Source organism: Rhinoderma darwinii, chromosome 3, assembly GCF_050947455.1.
Source record: "Rhinoderma darwinii isolate aRhiDar2 chromosome 3, aRhiDar2.hap1, whole genome shotgun sequence".
In the NCBI taxonomy this organism is placed as follows: Eukaryota; Metazoa; Chordata; class Amphibia; order Anura; family Rhinodermatidae; genus Rhinoderma; species Rhinoderma darwinii.
This window is the reverse complement of record NC_134689.1, coordinates 283,100,637-283,117,162: the sequence shown is the minus strand read 5'-3', so window position 1 is coordinate 283,117,162 and position 16,526 is coordinate 283,100,637. Positions and strand designations below refer to the sequence as shown.

Sequence of the window (16,526 nt, the reverse complement as noted above, 5' to 3'; positions counted from 1 at the left end):
TTTTGTAACAGACTTTGCACCTTTTTTGGCTCCTTCCCTTTTTACCAGTGGAGGGGATTTCGCCGGGAAAGTGTTGCCCTGGTACAATACGTGGACCATCGCATCTAGAAGTACTGGGGCCCTCCCCTTCCTAGTTCCCAAATACAAGGGCCTTGATAACCACCTCTTGAAAATTAAGGAATGTCCCTGTCCGGCCTGCACATTGGTATAGCACGTAAGCGTTATACAATGACATCTGCACCATGTGCACGGCCAGCTTTTTATACCACACCTTTGTTTTCCGCATGGCACTGTATGGCTTTAGTACTTGATCAGAGAGATCAACCCCTCCCATGTACTTATTGTAGCCGAGGATGCAATCTGGCTTGGAGGTCATTGTGGTGGTACCTCGGACAGGTACAGAGGTGCTGCCGCAACCATGTATTGTGGTCAACATAAGGACATCCCTCTTGTACTTATACTTGACCATCAACAAGTTATCGCTGTGTAGTGCCCTGCTTTCTCCCTTTCTTAGTGGTTGCCCAATCAGATTTTTAGAGAGGCCTCTCTGGTTTTTGCGCACGGTGCCGCATGCTGAAGTATTTCTGGTGGAGAGACATTTAAATAGTGGGATGCTGGTGTAGAAGTCATCCACGTAAAGGTGATAACCCTGGTCCAGCAGTGGGTGCATCAAATCCCACACTATTTTCCCACTAACTCCCAGGACAGGTGGGCATTCTCGGGGTTCTATCCTGGTGTCCTTCCCTTCATAAACCCTAAACCTATAGGTGTACCCTGAGCTGCTCTCGCACAGCTTGTACATTTTAATTCCGTACCTCGCCCTCTTGCTTGGCAGGTATTGGCGGAATTTTAGTCTCCCCTTAAAATGTACAAGGGACTCGTCTATTGCTATATTCTTTTCGGGGGTGTACACTTCAGGAAATTTGGTGCAGAAATGATCAATGACTGGCCTGATTTTGAAAAGGCGATCGTATGTGGGGTCATCATGGGGTGGGCACTGTGCATTATCACTATAATGCAAAAATTTCAGAATGATTTCAAATCGTGCCCGGGTCATTGCCATGCGGTATAATGGGGTGCTGTATAAAATGTCTGCACTCCAGTATTGCCTAATCTCTGGCTTTTTTACTAGGCCCATATGTAGAACAAGGTCCCAAAATGTCATCATTTCTGCTGCCTCTATGGGGGTCCACCTAGCAAATGATGAAGTGGGGTTTCGGGCTAAAAATTGCTGGGCGTATAAATTTGTTTGGGCCACCATTAAATTAACCAAATCCTCAGAGAAAAAGACCTAGAAAAAGTCAATTTCCGTGAGGCCTGCAGTCTCTAACCGAATTCCTGAGCTTCCTGTGAAATCCGGAATGTGAGGCTCATAATTATCAGGGGGTGGGTTCCACACGATATCACTAATTTGGGGGGTTGCCTGAGCTGATGTCCTGGGGCGCCTTTGTGGTGGTTCCTCATCACTGGATGAGGATGATGAGGAGGAGGTCAAGATGAATGGGGCAATTTCCTCTTCTCCCTCGCTGGCCGATTCAGTGTCAGAGGCCAGGATGGCGTATATGCCTCCTCGGCTGAGTAGACCCTTTGGGATGATTGGGACATTTTTATTAGGGGGGTATGTAGTGCTTCAACACGTGTAATAATTTATTTTTAGAGGTGGTTGTGTGTTGTGCTTTTACACGTGTATATGAAATTTATTGAAAAAAAAAAAAAAGGAAGAGAAGAAAAAGAAGAAAAATTCCTGACTACCTGACACTAACAAATAAATAACTAACGCTAACTATAACGCTGTAAATTTACTCTAAAACTGTCGCTACGCTATAAAAAATTTAGTGAACGAACTTCAGTTAAAAAAAACCTGAATGTCCGTCACTAAACGGACGCTGACTATAAGATATAAATTTATACTAAAACTGTCGCTACGCTATCAAAAATTTAGTGAACGGACTGAATGTCCGTCACTAAACGGACGCTGACTAGAAGATATAAATTTATTCAAACTGTTTTTTTTTACAAAACGGTCCGCTACTCTAATGCTACTCTTTTTTTTTTTTACAGTTTTATAAAAATAAAAAAAAGGCCCCAAAAAAACCTGCGTAAACAAATTACCACTGAGGCAGATTATTAGACTCAGCACTCCGTAGCCGCAGGGCGCACGCAAAAAAAAGGTGCAGTAATACAAAAGGCCAAAAAATAAAAAAAACTTGCGGCAAAAAAAATTACCACGGATGCTGATCAGTAATGGCGGTCACTGATCAGCACTCAGTGGCCGCAGGGCGCACACAGGGAGGTGCAAAAATACAAAAAAAAAGAAAGTCCTGTGCCAAAAATTGGGGGTCAGTGATGGCGGTCACTGATCCGCAGCCGCAGGACGTAAAAAGGGAAAGAGGGGGAGGGGGGGTTGGGGGGGAGGGTACAGGGATAAGATGTTTAGGAAAAAACAAGTGCTGCTGCTAAAAAAAAAAAAAAAATCAGCAGCAGCACAGTTGATGATGATGACGGTTCACTCTGCAGCAGGAAGCAGTCGGGTGAAGACGTCAGAGAAGGATCGCAGCACAGAAGGCCTCAGATTCGGTAAGTTGGCTTCACAGACGGTCACATCAGCTCTGCTCACCGTTCCTAACCGGAATGAGGTGGGCAGGGCTGGTGAAGGGTGTTTCAAACACCCGCCATGGCTGCGATTGGTCGGTCGGTTCAGACCGACCAACCGTAGCGATCGGGGGGCTGGCATAACCGCCATTTTTTTATGTGGAAGATGGTAGTGATTGGTGCTGTCCTAGACAGCACCAATCACCACCATATCACTGTGCCCTGTGGCACAATAATAGGCTAAAGCCGCAAACGGCCGCAGTTGGCCAGTCTGAATTGACCGGCCAATGGCGGCGATCGCCGATGCGGGGGGGAGGCGACACCCCCCTGGGCATCGTGTACAGATGGCCTGCTGTTATGAACAGCAGCCATCTTTACTTTAAAACCTTCTCATTTTTTTTTATAACTGTTTTCCCGTAAGTATACGGCATTTTGCGGGAAGCATTTGCTTTCCATGACGTATACTTACGGCAAATGTCGGGAAGGGGTTAAGCTCCCATATGCCTGTAGAAATTTTAGCAAGATTGTTTCCACCAGTCATCATGATCCCGATCCCCTCATTAAAGCGAATCTGTCAGCAGTTTTGAAGCCTGCTGACAGAGCGATATATGGGTGTGTGAGGGCATTGTAAACATACCTTTTTTCTAGGTCATGCAAATCCGTCAGTTTACTCCGCCAGCACGGCGGTCACAAGTGCCACTCTCTGCTGAGTGATAGCCCTAGCGGCCAATCAGGAGATGGCTAGAGCCATCATTTAGAGCAGGGTGGGGCTAGCAGCATGCAGTGCAGGAGCACTTGCACATTAAGTGCCCGCTTTAGTGGCACTTGTGATGGCGGCGCCAGGGGAATTAAACATGCAAGATGCATGACCGAGACAAAAGGCAGTTATTCAAAAGTGCCTTTACACTTTCCAGTGGAGAAAATTCTGTCCTGCTTCTTGATGTCGGTTACATAGCAGGAGTGTTTCAAATTCCCTCCAGAACCTTTATAATGTAGGCGCATAGCCAGTGTGAACACAGCCTTAGGCCACTTTCACATGACAGTATTTTGGTCAGTATTTGTAACTTTTTGTAAGCCTAAGCCAGGAGTGGGTCATATACTTTTTCTGTCTATGCTCCACTCCTGATTTTGGCTTAGGGTATGTTCACACGTAGTCAACCAAAACGTCTGAAAATCCAGAGCTGTTTTCAAGGGAAAACAGACCCTGCTTTTCAGACGTTTTTTTACCAACTCGCATTTTTACCAACTCATTTTTTTACCAACTCGTTTTTGGAGCTGTTTTCATTGGAGTCTATGAGAAAACAGCTCCAAAAACGTCTGAAAGAAGTGTCCTGCACTTCTTTTGACGAGGCTGTATTTTTACGAGTCGTCGTTTGACAGCTGTCAAACGACGACGCGTAAATAACAGGTCGTCTGCACAGTACGTCGGCAAACCCATTCAAATGAATGGGCAGATGTTTGCCGACGTATTGGAGCCATATTTTCAGACGTAAAACGAGGCATAATACGCCTCGTATACGTCTGAAATTTGGCCGTGTGAACATACCCTTACAAATACTGACCAAAATACTCCCGTCTAGAAAGTGTCCTAAGCCACAGAGGGAGCCGTTGCTGGGTTTGGCTCTCACTCTGGCAGGTCAATGTACGCTGTTTTCAATAGACGACGTTTAATGCTTCACATTTCATAGAAAAGTAAGTGCTTGCCGTCCAGTGCCAGAAGACCTACTTATTAAAAAGAGGATGCCCAAAGTGGGAAACACCCTTTAATGTTGTCGTTTCTTTGACTACACTAAACATGCTTATTTCTCTATAAGAAAGAATCCCCTGGTAATGAAGGTGTTATTCATTTAGGTATTTTTAAGCAGCTTATTGAAATGGTCAAATCGCTTTTAGAGCCACGGGTTCTGCAAAATAGATTTTTGTGAAATTGTCACAAAACCGTTGCATTTTGCTGCATTTTTTTTTGTTGTAATTGCAGCAATAGGCCATGTTCACACTGTGGAACTTCCATCTGGATTTTCTGTGTGTAAATTCCGCAAATCTCATCCACTTTCTGCAGACAAAAAAACCTGCACAATAGATGTGCAGAAATTGATTTGCTGTATGGATTTTCAATCCAAGGTTGACAATTTAGGTTGAAAAAATGCTGCAGGATTAGGGCGGGTTCACACGTGGCGGAATTTCACTTAAATTCCGCTGCGGACACTCCGCAGCGTTAATCCGCAGCGGAGCCGTTTCTCCATTGACTTTCACTTTAATTTAGCAGTGTTCGTTTAGACGATGCGTACAATTCCGCTGCGGAGCATAGGCTGCGGAGCGGAATTTGGTGTCCGCAGCATGCTCTGTCTGTTGCGGAGCAGTGGCGGACTCATGGCGGAATTTCTCCATTGACTTCAATGGAGAGTCAAAATTCCGCAATGAAGTCCGCAGATATTATGTGTGCTGCGGAGCGTATTGGTTTTACTACCATGACATTTCTTCATTCTGGCTGGACCTATGTATTTCTAGGTCTACAGCCAGACTGAGGAAGTCAATGGGGCTCCCGTAATGACGGGAGCGTTGCTAGGAGACGTCTGTAAATAGTCACTGTCCAGGGTGCTGAAAGAGTTAAGCGATCGGCAGTAACTGTTTCTGCACCCGGGACAGTGACTACCGATCCCAATATACATGTATCTGTAAAAAAACATATAAGTTCATACTTACCGAGAACTCCCTGCGTCTGTCTCCAGTCCGGCCTCCCAGGATGACGTTTCAGTGTAAGTGACGGCTGCAGCCAATCACAGGCCAAGCACAGGCTGCAGCGGTCACATGGACTGGCGCGTCATCCAGGGAGGTCGGGCTGGATGCCGAAAGAGGGACGCGTCACCAAGACAACGGCCGGTAAGTATGAAAATCGTTTACTTTCACTAGGGAAAGTGCTGTCCCTTCTCTCTATCCTGCACTGATAGGGAGAAGGGAAGCACTTTTCCCGCAGTCCGCAGCAGCTAGTCCGCATCAATTTTCTGCACATTTTGTGCAGATCCGCAGCAGAATCTGCAACGCAGATTCTGTGCGGCATTGATGCGGACAGTTGCGGAGGAAATCCGCCACGTGTGGTCAAGCCCTTACTGCAAAGAAAATCCAGACCGAAATTACGCAGTGTTTGCGCTTTGTGCGAGCATGGGCATATACCGCAGTTTGACCACCACATTTAAATAAGCCCTAAAGATGATTATATCGTTAGGCTGGGTTCACACGTAGCGTAAAGACTGTGGATTTTACACAACGGATTTCCACAGCTTATTACAGTAGCAGCAAAGTGGATGAGATTTGAACAAATCTCATCCACACACTACGTAAAAAACCTGCCGAAAATCCATTCATAAATTGACCTACGGCGCGGTTTTATAATCCCCGGCATCTCAATTTATTGTTGCGGAATTCAATGCGGAGGGAAAACCGGCAACAAATATCAGATGTTGCAATTTTTGTGGTGGAAAAGCTGCGATTCTACCTGCAAAAATCGCAACTCAGAAAAAAAACATCTTATACTTACCCGGAACTCTCTGCTCCTACGTCCAACCTGGCATCCATGGATGACATTTTATCCCATGTGACTGCTGCAGCCAATCACAGGCTGCAGCAGTCACTCGTGATGAAACGTGATACTAGGAGGCAGGGCGTCAGAGGGACGCATCGCCATGGTTACAGCTGGGGTAAGCATGAATTATTTTGTTTCCAGCGCTGCTTTCCGCAGAGGAAATTCTGCCCAAAAACTGCACCACAATGTGTGTGGATTTTCGAACAGAGTGTGCTACGAGTTCTAAGTCGAATGCGCTGCATAGTTTTACGCAGCGTATCCAACCTGTGTGAACCCGGCTTAATTCTGAACCAGGCACAAAACTTTATCACTTTCTATTTTTGGTTCAAGTGATTCATTTGCTTCATTATGAGAAAACTGAGGTTACTCATTTACCTGACGGAATGGAAATTTCTGCAAATTTTTCCTTTCCTAAAACCAACACATGTTTTATTTCAAGAGGAGTCATTTGTTCCCAGCTGAGGTGACTTTGCAGTCAATAAAGAGTTTTTCATTGTTGTTCTTGGCTTCTGTGGGAAGAATAGCTGCCAGCATGCGGGAGAGTTGTAGACAACATCCAAGAGAATGTAAAATGAAAACCACGAAATGAAGTTCTCGCAAGTAACATGACTGATATTAATCTATTGAAAGCCCGAACCATGAGTGTGTGATCGGACGGCCAGAATGACATCAAGTGACTTGTCTATGTTTAGTATGTAACAAAAACAAAAGAAATAAATTTTCCGTAATTACAAACATATGTTTCCTATTATTCGTTCTACGGGCGTTGCAGCAGTCCTGTGATCCTGATTATACAATGGCAGCAAACCATTCATCTACTGTATTTTAATGCTTTTCCACATGTATCTTATTTACAAGGCTGTAAACCTGCAGATCGCTGAGGCACCTTATTGTTTGAAGCAGTTGAGAATAGTCTTTGCTGTAGTCAATTTGCCAGTCTTCTGCAATTTAGGTTGGGTTTATTTTCTTTTACTTTTTAAAATTCTTTTACAACTGGACTGAAAAATGACACTCCTCTCATTGAAACAGTGGTCAGTTTAAGACCCTAAAGGATTTGTGCACCTCAACAACACAATACAATGCAGATACTTGTCAAATATGTATCTGGGTCCTTAAGCTTATAGTTCTAAAAAAAAATCTGTTAAATCATTTTAGGGCACTCCATGGATAGCAGTCACAATAATGCTGTATGGCTATAAGTAGTAGCAAATAATGATGACGCAAAAGTGTTGTCATGTGTAAGGTTAGAACAAATACTCAAGAGATAAGAAAAACTGTGCCCGGCTCTGCTACATAAACAAGCTGTACAGTGAAGACGACTGCATCTAAGTGCATAATGCACATACCTCAGGATCAAGCTCTTCTAGGACGTTCTCCAACTGTTTCAATTCATCCTCAGATAATTTGCTCAGAATTTCATCCTCATTTATATTCTTATACTTGTCAAAATCTTTCCTGAACGGCAGAGACATGACTGAATGATGAGGAATGGTTCTCCTGTAAAAATAAAAGAAAATGACAAGAGATTTTAGCCCCCAGATTGTCAGTAATGTAGTGTAGTAGCAATGAATGAGTATGTGGACTGAATGTGGCCTTGGATTCTTCCATGTGTTTGCTGCAGATCTCCTCATTTCACTTCTAATCTATTGAAGCGGAAGGAACACAAAGGGCATCCTAAATGGGAGATTATTATTACTGGGAGTCTTCTTAGCATCTTCTTGTGATCTACAGCAATCCAACAGCAGACATTACTGGAGATGGAGAACATAAACATTTACATATTGGAACAGCGATAGATCATAAAGTTCATTAACTTCTTGTAATGTACAAACAAGCAGAAGGGAGAATACTGTGTGTTTGGCCAGGAGGATGACAACATTTAACATTGTAATACTAACAACTGTAAGGGTATGTGCACACACACTAATTACGTCCGTAATTGACGGACGTATTTCGGACGCAAGTCCCGGACCGAACACAGTGCAAGGAGCCGGGCTCCTAGCATCATACTTATGTACGATGCTAGGAGTCCCTGCCTCGCTGCAGGACAACTGTCCCGTACTGTAAACATGATTATACTACGGGACAGTTGTCCTGCAGCAAGGCAGGGACTCCTAGCGTCGTACATAAGTATGATGCTAGGAGCCCGGCTCCTTGCACTGTGTTCGGTCCGGGACTTGCGGCCGAAATACGTCCGTCAATAACGGACGTAATTAGTGTGTGTGCACATACCCTTAGGGTATGTTCACACAGCCAAATTTCAGACGTATACGAGGCGTATTTTGCCTCGTTTTACGTCTGGAAATACGTCTCAAATACGTCGTCAAACATCTGCCCATTACTTTCTATGGGTAGAACGCTGTATTGTCCACACGACGCGTAATTTTACGCGTCGTACGGCAATTACGACGCGTAAAATTACGCCTCGTAAAAAGAAGTGCAGGACACTTCTTTGGACGTTTTTGGAGCTGTTTTCTCATAAACTCTAATGAAAACAGCTCCAAAAACGGACGTAAAAAACGCCGCGAAAACGGCGTGAAAACGCAGCGAAAAATGCGAGTTGGTAAAAAAACGTCTGAAAAGCAGGGTCTGTTTTCCCTTGAAAACAGCTCTGGATTTTCAGACGTTTTTGTTGACTACGTGTGAACATACCCTAATACAGACAAGGGGCGTAACTATAAGGGTATGTTCACACGCAGTGTTTTCAGGTGTATTTCGGGGCGTAAATGCCTCGCAATATGCCTGGAAAAACACTAGCTAAACGCCTACAAACATCTGCCTATTGAGTTCAATGGGGAAAACGGCGTTTAGTTTAGACAGGGCATTTTTTTACTCCGCTGTTTTAAAAAAGGCGCGTAAAAAGGGGTGTCTTTTTACACGACATTTTTTAAAACAGCAGAGTAAAAAGGAGCATGTCACTTCTTGAGACTTTTTTTGGCTGTTTTTGGTTTTGTCAATGGAAAAACAGATTAAAAAACGCCTCCCAAAAAGTTTTTGGTTTACAAAAATCGCTGAAAATCAGAGGCTGTTTTCCCTTGAAAACAGCTCCATCGTTTTCAGCCGTTTTTTATTTTGCACGTGAACATACCCTGAGGCTATGTTCACACACTAGAGTAAAAACGGCAGTAAAATACGGAGCTGTTTTCAAGGGAAAACAGCCTCTGATTTATGCCACGAAAAAATGTCTGAAAACACTGCGTGTGAACATACCATAAGTGCGTGCAGAAGTTGCGGCCACACCCGGATCCTGTAGACTGAACAGACTTAAATGGTCCTTCTAAGGGTATGTGCACACGTAGTGACCAAAAACGTCTGAAAATACAGAGCTGTTTTCAAGGGAAAACAGCCCCTGATTTTCAGACGTTTTTTGAGCAACTCGCATTTTTCGCAGCGTTTTTCGCGCTGTTTTCGTGGCGTTTTTTACGTCCGTTTTTGGAGCTGTTTTCATTGGAGTCTATGAGAAAACAGCTCCAAAAACGTCCAAAGAAGTGTTCTGCACTTCTTTTTACGAGGCGTAATTTTACGCGTCGTAATTGCCGTACGACGCGTAAAATTACGCGTCGTGGGAACAATACAGCGTTATACCCATAGAAAGTAATGGGCAGATGTTTGACAACGTATTTGAGACGTATTTTCAGACGTAAAACGAGGCAAAAAACGCATCGTATACGTCTGAAAATAGGTCGTGTGAACCCAGCCTAAGGGAGGATTTACACGAGCGCGTGCGTTTTTGTGCGCGCAAAAGGTACTTGACAGCTCCGTGTGTCATGATCATATGGTGCGCGGCTGCGTGATTTTCGCGCAGCCGCCATCATTATGACACTCTGTTTGTATGTTTGTAAACAGAAAAGCACGTGGTGCTTTTCTGTTTGCAATCATAATTTGCCTGCTGTTGTGCGAATCACGCACATCCCACGGAGGTACCTCCGTGTGGTATGCGTGATTTTCACGTACCCATTGAGTTCAATGGGTGCGTGATGCGCGAAAAACGCAGAAATATAGGACCTGTTGTGAGTTTTACGCAGCGGACACACGCTGCACAAAAATCACTGACAGTCTGCACTGCCCCATAGACTACATTACTATAATAATACTACATTACTATAATACTACATTACATTACTATAACAATAATACTACATTACTATAACAATAATACTACATTACTATAACAATAATACTACATTACTATAATAATACTACATTACTATAATAATACATTACTATAACAATACTACATTACTATAATACTACACCACTATAATAATACTACATTACTATAATACTACATTACTATAATACTACATTACTATAACAGTACTACATTACTATAATACTATATTACTATAATAATACTACATTACTATAATAATACTACATTACTATAATAATACATTACTATAACAGTACTACATTACTATAATACTACACCACTATAATAATACTACATTACTATAATACTACATTACTATAATACTACATTACTATAATACTACATTACTATAATACTATATTACTATAACAATAATACTACATTACTATAATAATACTACACTACTATAACAGTACTACATTACTATAATACTACATTACTATAATAATACTACATTACTATAACAGTACTACATTACTATAATACTACACCACTATAATAATACTACATTACTATAATAATACTACATTACTATAATACTACATTACTATAATACTACATTACTATAATAATACTACATTACTATAATACTACATTACTATAATACTACATTACTATAACACTAATACTACATTACTATAATAATCCTACATTACTATAATACTACACTACTATAACAGCACTACATTACTATAATAATACTACATTACCATAACATTACTACATTACTATAATAATACTACATTACTATAAGAATACTACATTACTATAACATTACTACATTACTATAAAACAACATTACCATAATAACACTACATTACTATAACAATACGACATTACTATAATACTGCATTACTGTAATAATACTACATTACTATAAGTGTATGTTCACAGGCCTATTTTCGTCCGTTTTTCGGGCCGTAAACGCCCGAAAAATGGCCGAAAACTCGGAAGTAGAACGCCTCCAAACATCTGCCCATTGATTTCAATGGGAAAACGGCGTTCTGTTCCGACGGAGCGCTTTTCGCGGTGTGTTTTTTTACGCGTAAAAAAACGGCCGCGAAAAAGAAGTGCAGGACACTTTTTGGGACGTTTTTGGAGCCGTTTTCCATAGACTCTATTGAAAAAAGCTCCAAAAACGGCCATAAAAAACGCTGAGAAAATCGCGAGTGGCACAAAAAAAGTCTGAAAATCCGTATTTTGAGACGTTTTTGACTCTGCGTGTGAACATACCCTTATAATACTACATTACTATAACAGTACTACATTACTATAATACTACATTACTATAATAATACTACATTACTAAAACAATACTCTATTACTATAATAATACTGCATTACTATAATACTACATTACTATAATAATACTATATTACTATAATACTACATTATTATAACAATACTACTACATTACTATAATACTACATTACTATAACAATACTACAATACTACATTACTATAATAATACTACATTACTATAATACTACTACATTACTATAACAATACTACATTACTATAATACTACATTACTATAACAATACTATATTACTATAACAATACTACATTACTATAATACTACATTACTATAATAATACTACATTACTATAACAATACTGCATTACTATAATACTACATTACTATAATAATACTATATTACTATAACAATACTGCATTACTATAATACTACATTACTATAACAATACTCTATTATTCTAATAATACTATATTACTATAATACTACATTACTATAACAGTACTGCATTACTATAATAATACTACATTACCATAATAATACTACATCACTATAATAATACTACATTACTATAATAATACTACATTACTATAACAATACTACATTACTATAATAATACTACATTACTATAACAATATTACATTACTATAATAATACTATATTACTATAACAGTACTACATTACTATAATACTACATTACTATAACAATACTCTATTATTCTAATAATACTATATTACTATAATACTACATTACTATAACAGTACTGCATTACTATAATAATACTACATTACTATAATAATACCGCTAGTTTTAAAATTAACAGACATTTTTAGAGTTTTCTCCACGTTTATTTTAACAATTTTCCAGTTTAAGTGTTGCGAAATGCAGTCTGGCTGCTAGGTTAGCAGCGTTTGGCAGACACAAGAATGTCAAGATTGGGCAGCCCCTTTTTAAATAGTGCCCCAGTGCCCTCTGTAGATAATACCACTGTGCCCTCTGTAGATATTGCCAGAGTGCCCTCTGTAGATAATGCCACAGTGCCCTCTGTAGATAGTGCCACAGTGTCCTCTGTAGATAATGCCACAGTGCCCTCTGTAGATAATGCCACAGTGCCCACTGTACAAAATGCCACAGTGCCCACTGTACAAAATGCCACAGTGCCCTCTGTAACTAGTGCCACAGTGCCCTCTGTAGAGTGTGCCACAGTTCCCTCTGTAGAGAGCGCCACAGTGCCCTCAGTATATAATGCCACAGTGCCCTCTGTAGATAATGACACAGTGCCATCTGTAGAAAATGCCACAGTGCCCTCTGTAGATAATGCCACAGTGCCCTCTGTAGATAGTGTCACACCCCCCTAGATAATTGCACTGTAATGTCCATGGCTGCGGGCTGTCAGCTCCGTTCTCCCCCTGACTGCCGCAGCCACGAGTCGGCAAGCGCTGGCCCCAGCCTCCTCAGCAGACGGCAGCGCTTGCGTCCACTCACCTCAGCCGGATCCCATAGGGTGCGCGCACACGCTCGTGCTCACTCTTAAAGGGGCAGCGCGAGCACCGGACCTTGTTGATGAACTTTAACCCGTGAGTACCCCGGACTATAAGAGGGGTCCAGCCCTCTAGTTCTATGACTGAGAATTGTTGTGTTCCCTAGTTTGTCTATGTGATGGCCTCCTAGGGTGTTTCCTGTTCCTGTTCCTGTTTCTTGCATTTCCAAACCATCCAAGCCGAGCCTGTCCTGCTGCAGTCTGAGCTGCCACAGGTACCTATACGAAATATAGACATCACCTACTCCCTCTTGGCCAGCTGCCTTACCGCCAATGCGGTACGGCCCAGTAGGTCCACAGACCCTTTGTGACGGTATGCTCAGGCCATGGACCCCGCTGGTCGATTCAAAACTATGACGACGTCTCAAGAGATGCGAGCGGATGTGCTAGACCTCCGGTCTCGACAGGACCAACTCCTCCAGGCAATGAACATTCTTGCACGTCGGCAGGAAGCACAAGCTGCTGTTCCTCCTACTACACCTCCTGGCATTGTTGATACTTAGACTACACCTCTTGGCAGTATTGACCCACGTGTTTCTTTGCCACTTCCTGACCGCTATGATGGAGAAGCAAGTACCTGTCGTGGATTTTTTAATCAATGCCAGATCCACTTCTGCCTGTATGCTAGGACATTTTCGTCTGATGGTGCCAGGGTCGCTTTCATCATTTCTCTCCTCACTGGCAAGGCTCTTCCATGGGCGAACCCTATCTGGGAGAGACAAGGACCAGAGACCCGTGACTTCCAAGACTTCCTCCGGACTTTTTGCATGGTGTTTGAGGAGCCTGGACTGGTCTCATCTGCAGCGGCCTCTTTGATTAACCTGCGCAAAGGAGACACCTCGTGAGTGAGTACTCCATCCTCTTCCGCGCCCTGGCGGGAGAGCTGTTATGGAACAATGAGGCTCTGGTAGCTACATTCTGGCATGGACTATCTTCTAGAATTAAGGACGAACTTGCCGCCCGGGAACTTCCGTCTACCCTGGATGACCTCATCCTTCTGTCTGCCCGGATTGATATACGGATCCGAGAACGCCTCCAAGAGATTCGACGGGAGGGAGCCCTTCCTAGTCTGGTTCCTACTTTGCAGCAACCCCTGCTGTCCTCAGATCTCGATCCCCATAAGGAGTCGGTAATAACGGACCAGTATAAGTTATCTACCCAGGAGAGACAACACAGACGCACATCTGGACTCTGTCTTTATTGCAGTCTCGATGGCCATCTTGTGCGCCTGTGTCCCCAAAGATCCCAAAACCTAAGGTTGCTAGGAGTGACAACCTTGGGTAAAGATGGACTTCCGTCTAAATTGTCCATACCTGTGACCATAGTGTCCAGTGAGAAAACGCATCAGGTCTATGCGTATCTGGACTCTGGATCCGCTGCTAATTTCATCCGCAGAGATCTGGTGGACCTTCTGCAATTGCCCACTACCCCTCTGGAGAGCCGTTGACAGTTGCCTCAGTGAATGGACTACCTCTGCCAGACCCTGTTATAGCTGTGACCAAGCCGCTGAGGCACCAAGTGGGAGCCCTTCACTCCGAACTTCTGTCTTTCTTTGTCCTGTCCAAAGCTGTTAACCCTGTGTTGCTGGGTCTGCCTTGGCTCCGACTGCATACCCCAGTCCTGAACTAAAATTCTGAAGAGGTTCTCCAGTGGAGCCCTGAGTGTCAAGGTCGTCGCCTGGTGTAGATTAGTTCGGCTCAGCCTTCGCTGCCTCGGTCTTTGGCAGGATTGCCGAGTCATTATGCTGCATTTTCGGACGTCTTCAGCAAGAGGGAGGCGGAGACATTGCCTCCACATCGGGCGTATGACTTCCCTATTGAACTGATTCCTGGTGCATCCCTTCTCCGTGGTAGGGTATATCCTCTCTCCTTGCCAGAGACTATGTCCATGTCCTATGTGAAGGAGAACTTGGAGAGGGGCTTCATACGGAAGTCTTCCTCCCCAGCAGGAGCCGGTTTCTTCTTTGTCAAAAAGAAAGATGGCTCTCTTCGTCCTTGTATTGACTACAGAGGTCTCAACCAGATCACGGTGAAGAATAAATATCCATTGCCACTGATCTCTAAACTGTTTGATCGTATACGTGGTGCCAGGATTTTTTCTAAACTAGACCTGCGTGGGGCTTACAACCTAGTCCGGATTCGCCAGGGTGATGAATGGAAGACTGCATTTAACACCCGTGATGCACACTATGAGTATCTAGTAATGCCCTTCGGCCTGTGTAATGCTCCCGCGGTCTTCCAGGAGTTTGTGAATTACATTTTCCGTGACCTCCTCTATGTTTGTATAGTAGTCTACCTTGATAACATCTTGATTTTTTCTCCAGATCCTATAACGCACCAGGGACATGTCCGTCAAGTTCTGCTACGGTTAAGGGAGAATCGTCTGTACGCCAAGCTGGAGAAGTGCTTTACCCTTCCTGGGCTACATCGTCTCGAATCGAGGTCTCGAGATGGATCCTGAGAAGGTAAAGTCTGTTCTGGAATAGCCACGTCCTCAGGGCTTGAGGGCCATACAGCGCTTTCTGGGATTCGCTAATTTTTACAGGCAGTTTATTCCAAACTTTTCCTCACAGACTTCTCTCATCTCTAACCTTACTAAGAAGGGTATGAATGCCAAGGTGTGGACTACTGAGGCAGAGTCCGCATTCAACAGCCTGAATAGTGCCTTCACGTCAGCCTCTATCCTCCATCATCCGGATGTCTCTCTGCAGTTCTTGTTGGAGGTGGACGCATCCTCTGTCGGTGCTGGTGCACTTTTGTTCCAGAGAGTTCCCAAGGGCAAGTCAAGGGTATGTGGATATTTCTCTAAGCTCTTCTCTTCCGCAGAACGCAACTACTCGATTGGGGATCGGGAGTAACTCGCCATCAAATTGGCCCTGGAAAATTGGAGACATCTATTAGAGGGCACAGCTCATCCGATCCTGATTTTTACAGACCACAAGAATCTGACCTACCACCAGACGGCCCAACGGCTGAACCCTCGTCAGGCCAGGTGGTCACTGTTCTTTACAAGGTTCCAGTGTGAGCTCCATTATCACCTGGCCAACAAGAATGTGAGGGCCGATGCCTTGTCCAGGTCTTTCGCGACAGAAGACACCTTAGAGACTCCACAGAATATTATTGATCCTTCTTGCATTATCTCTGTCAATCCCCTGCAAGTTGGGGACATTCCTCCAGGGAAGCCTTTTTGTGCAATCGTGGAAGAATCCTCCGCTGGGGACACTCCTCTAGATTGGCAGGTCACGCGGGGGTCCGTAAGACCTGGGATCTGATTGCTCGTCATTTCTGGTTGCCCACGCTGTCCAAGGACATTATGGACTTCGTTTCTTCCTGTTCTGTATGTGCAGCCAACAAGGCCGCTCACTCCAGACCTGTTGGTCTGCTCCAGCCACTGCCTGTGCCCAAT

At 43.4% G+C, this 16,526-nt stretch overlaps 1 protein-coding gene across 2 annotated transcripts in view; it reads right to left on the bottom strand.

Annotated features, from left to right (window-relative positions):
• Window positions 1-16,526, bottom strand: part of LOC142749670 (tropomodulin-2-like) — a 139,890-nt gene that overhangs the window by 77,785 nt on the left and 45,579 nt on the right. For both annotated transcript variants that reach the window (XM_075858001.1, XM_075858000.1), the window contains exon 2: window positions 7,519-7,669. In XM_075858001.1, coding sequence (XP_075714116.1) covers window positions 7,519-7,644 — 126 coding nt within the window. In that variant the 5' untranslated portion in view covers window positions 7,645-7,669. The remainder of the gene's footprint in view (window positions 1-7,518; window positions 7,670-16,526) is intronic.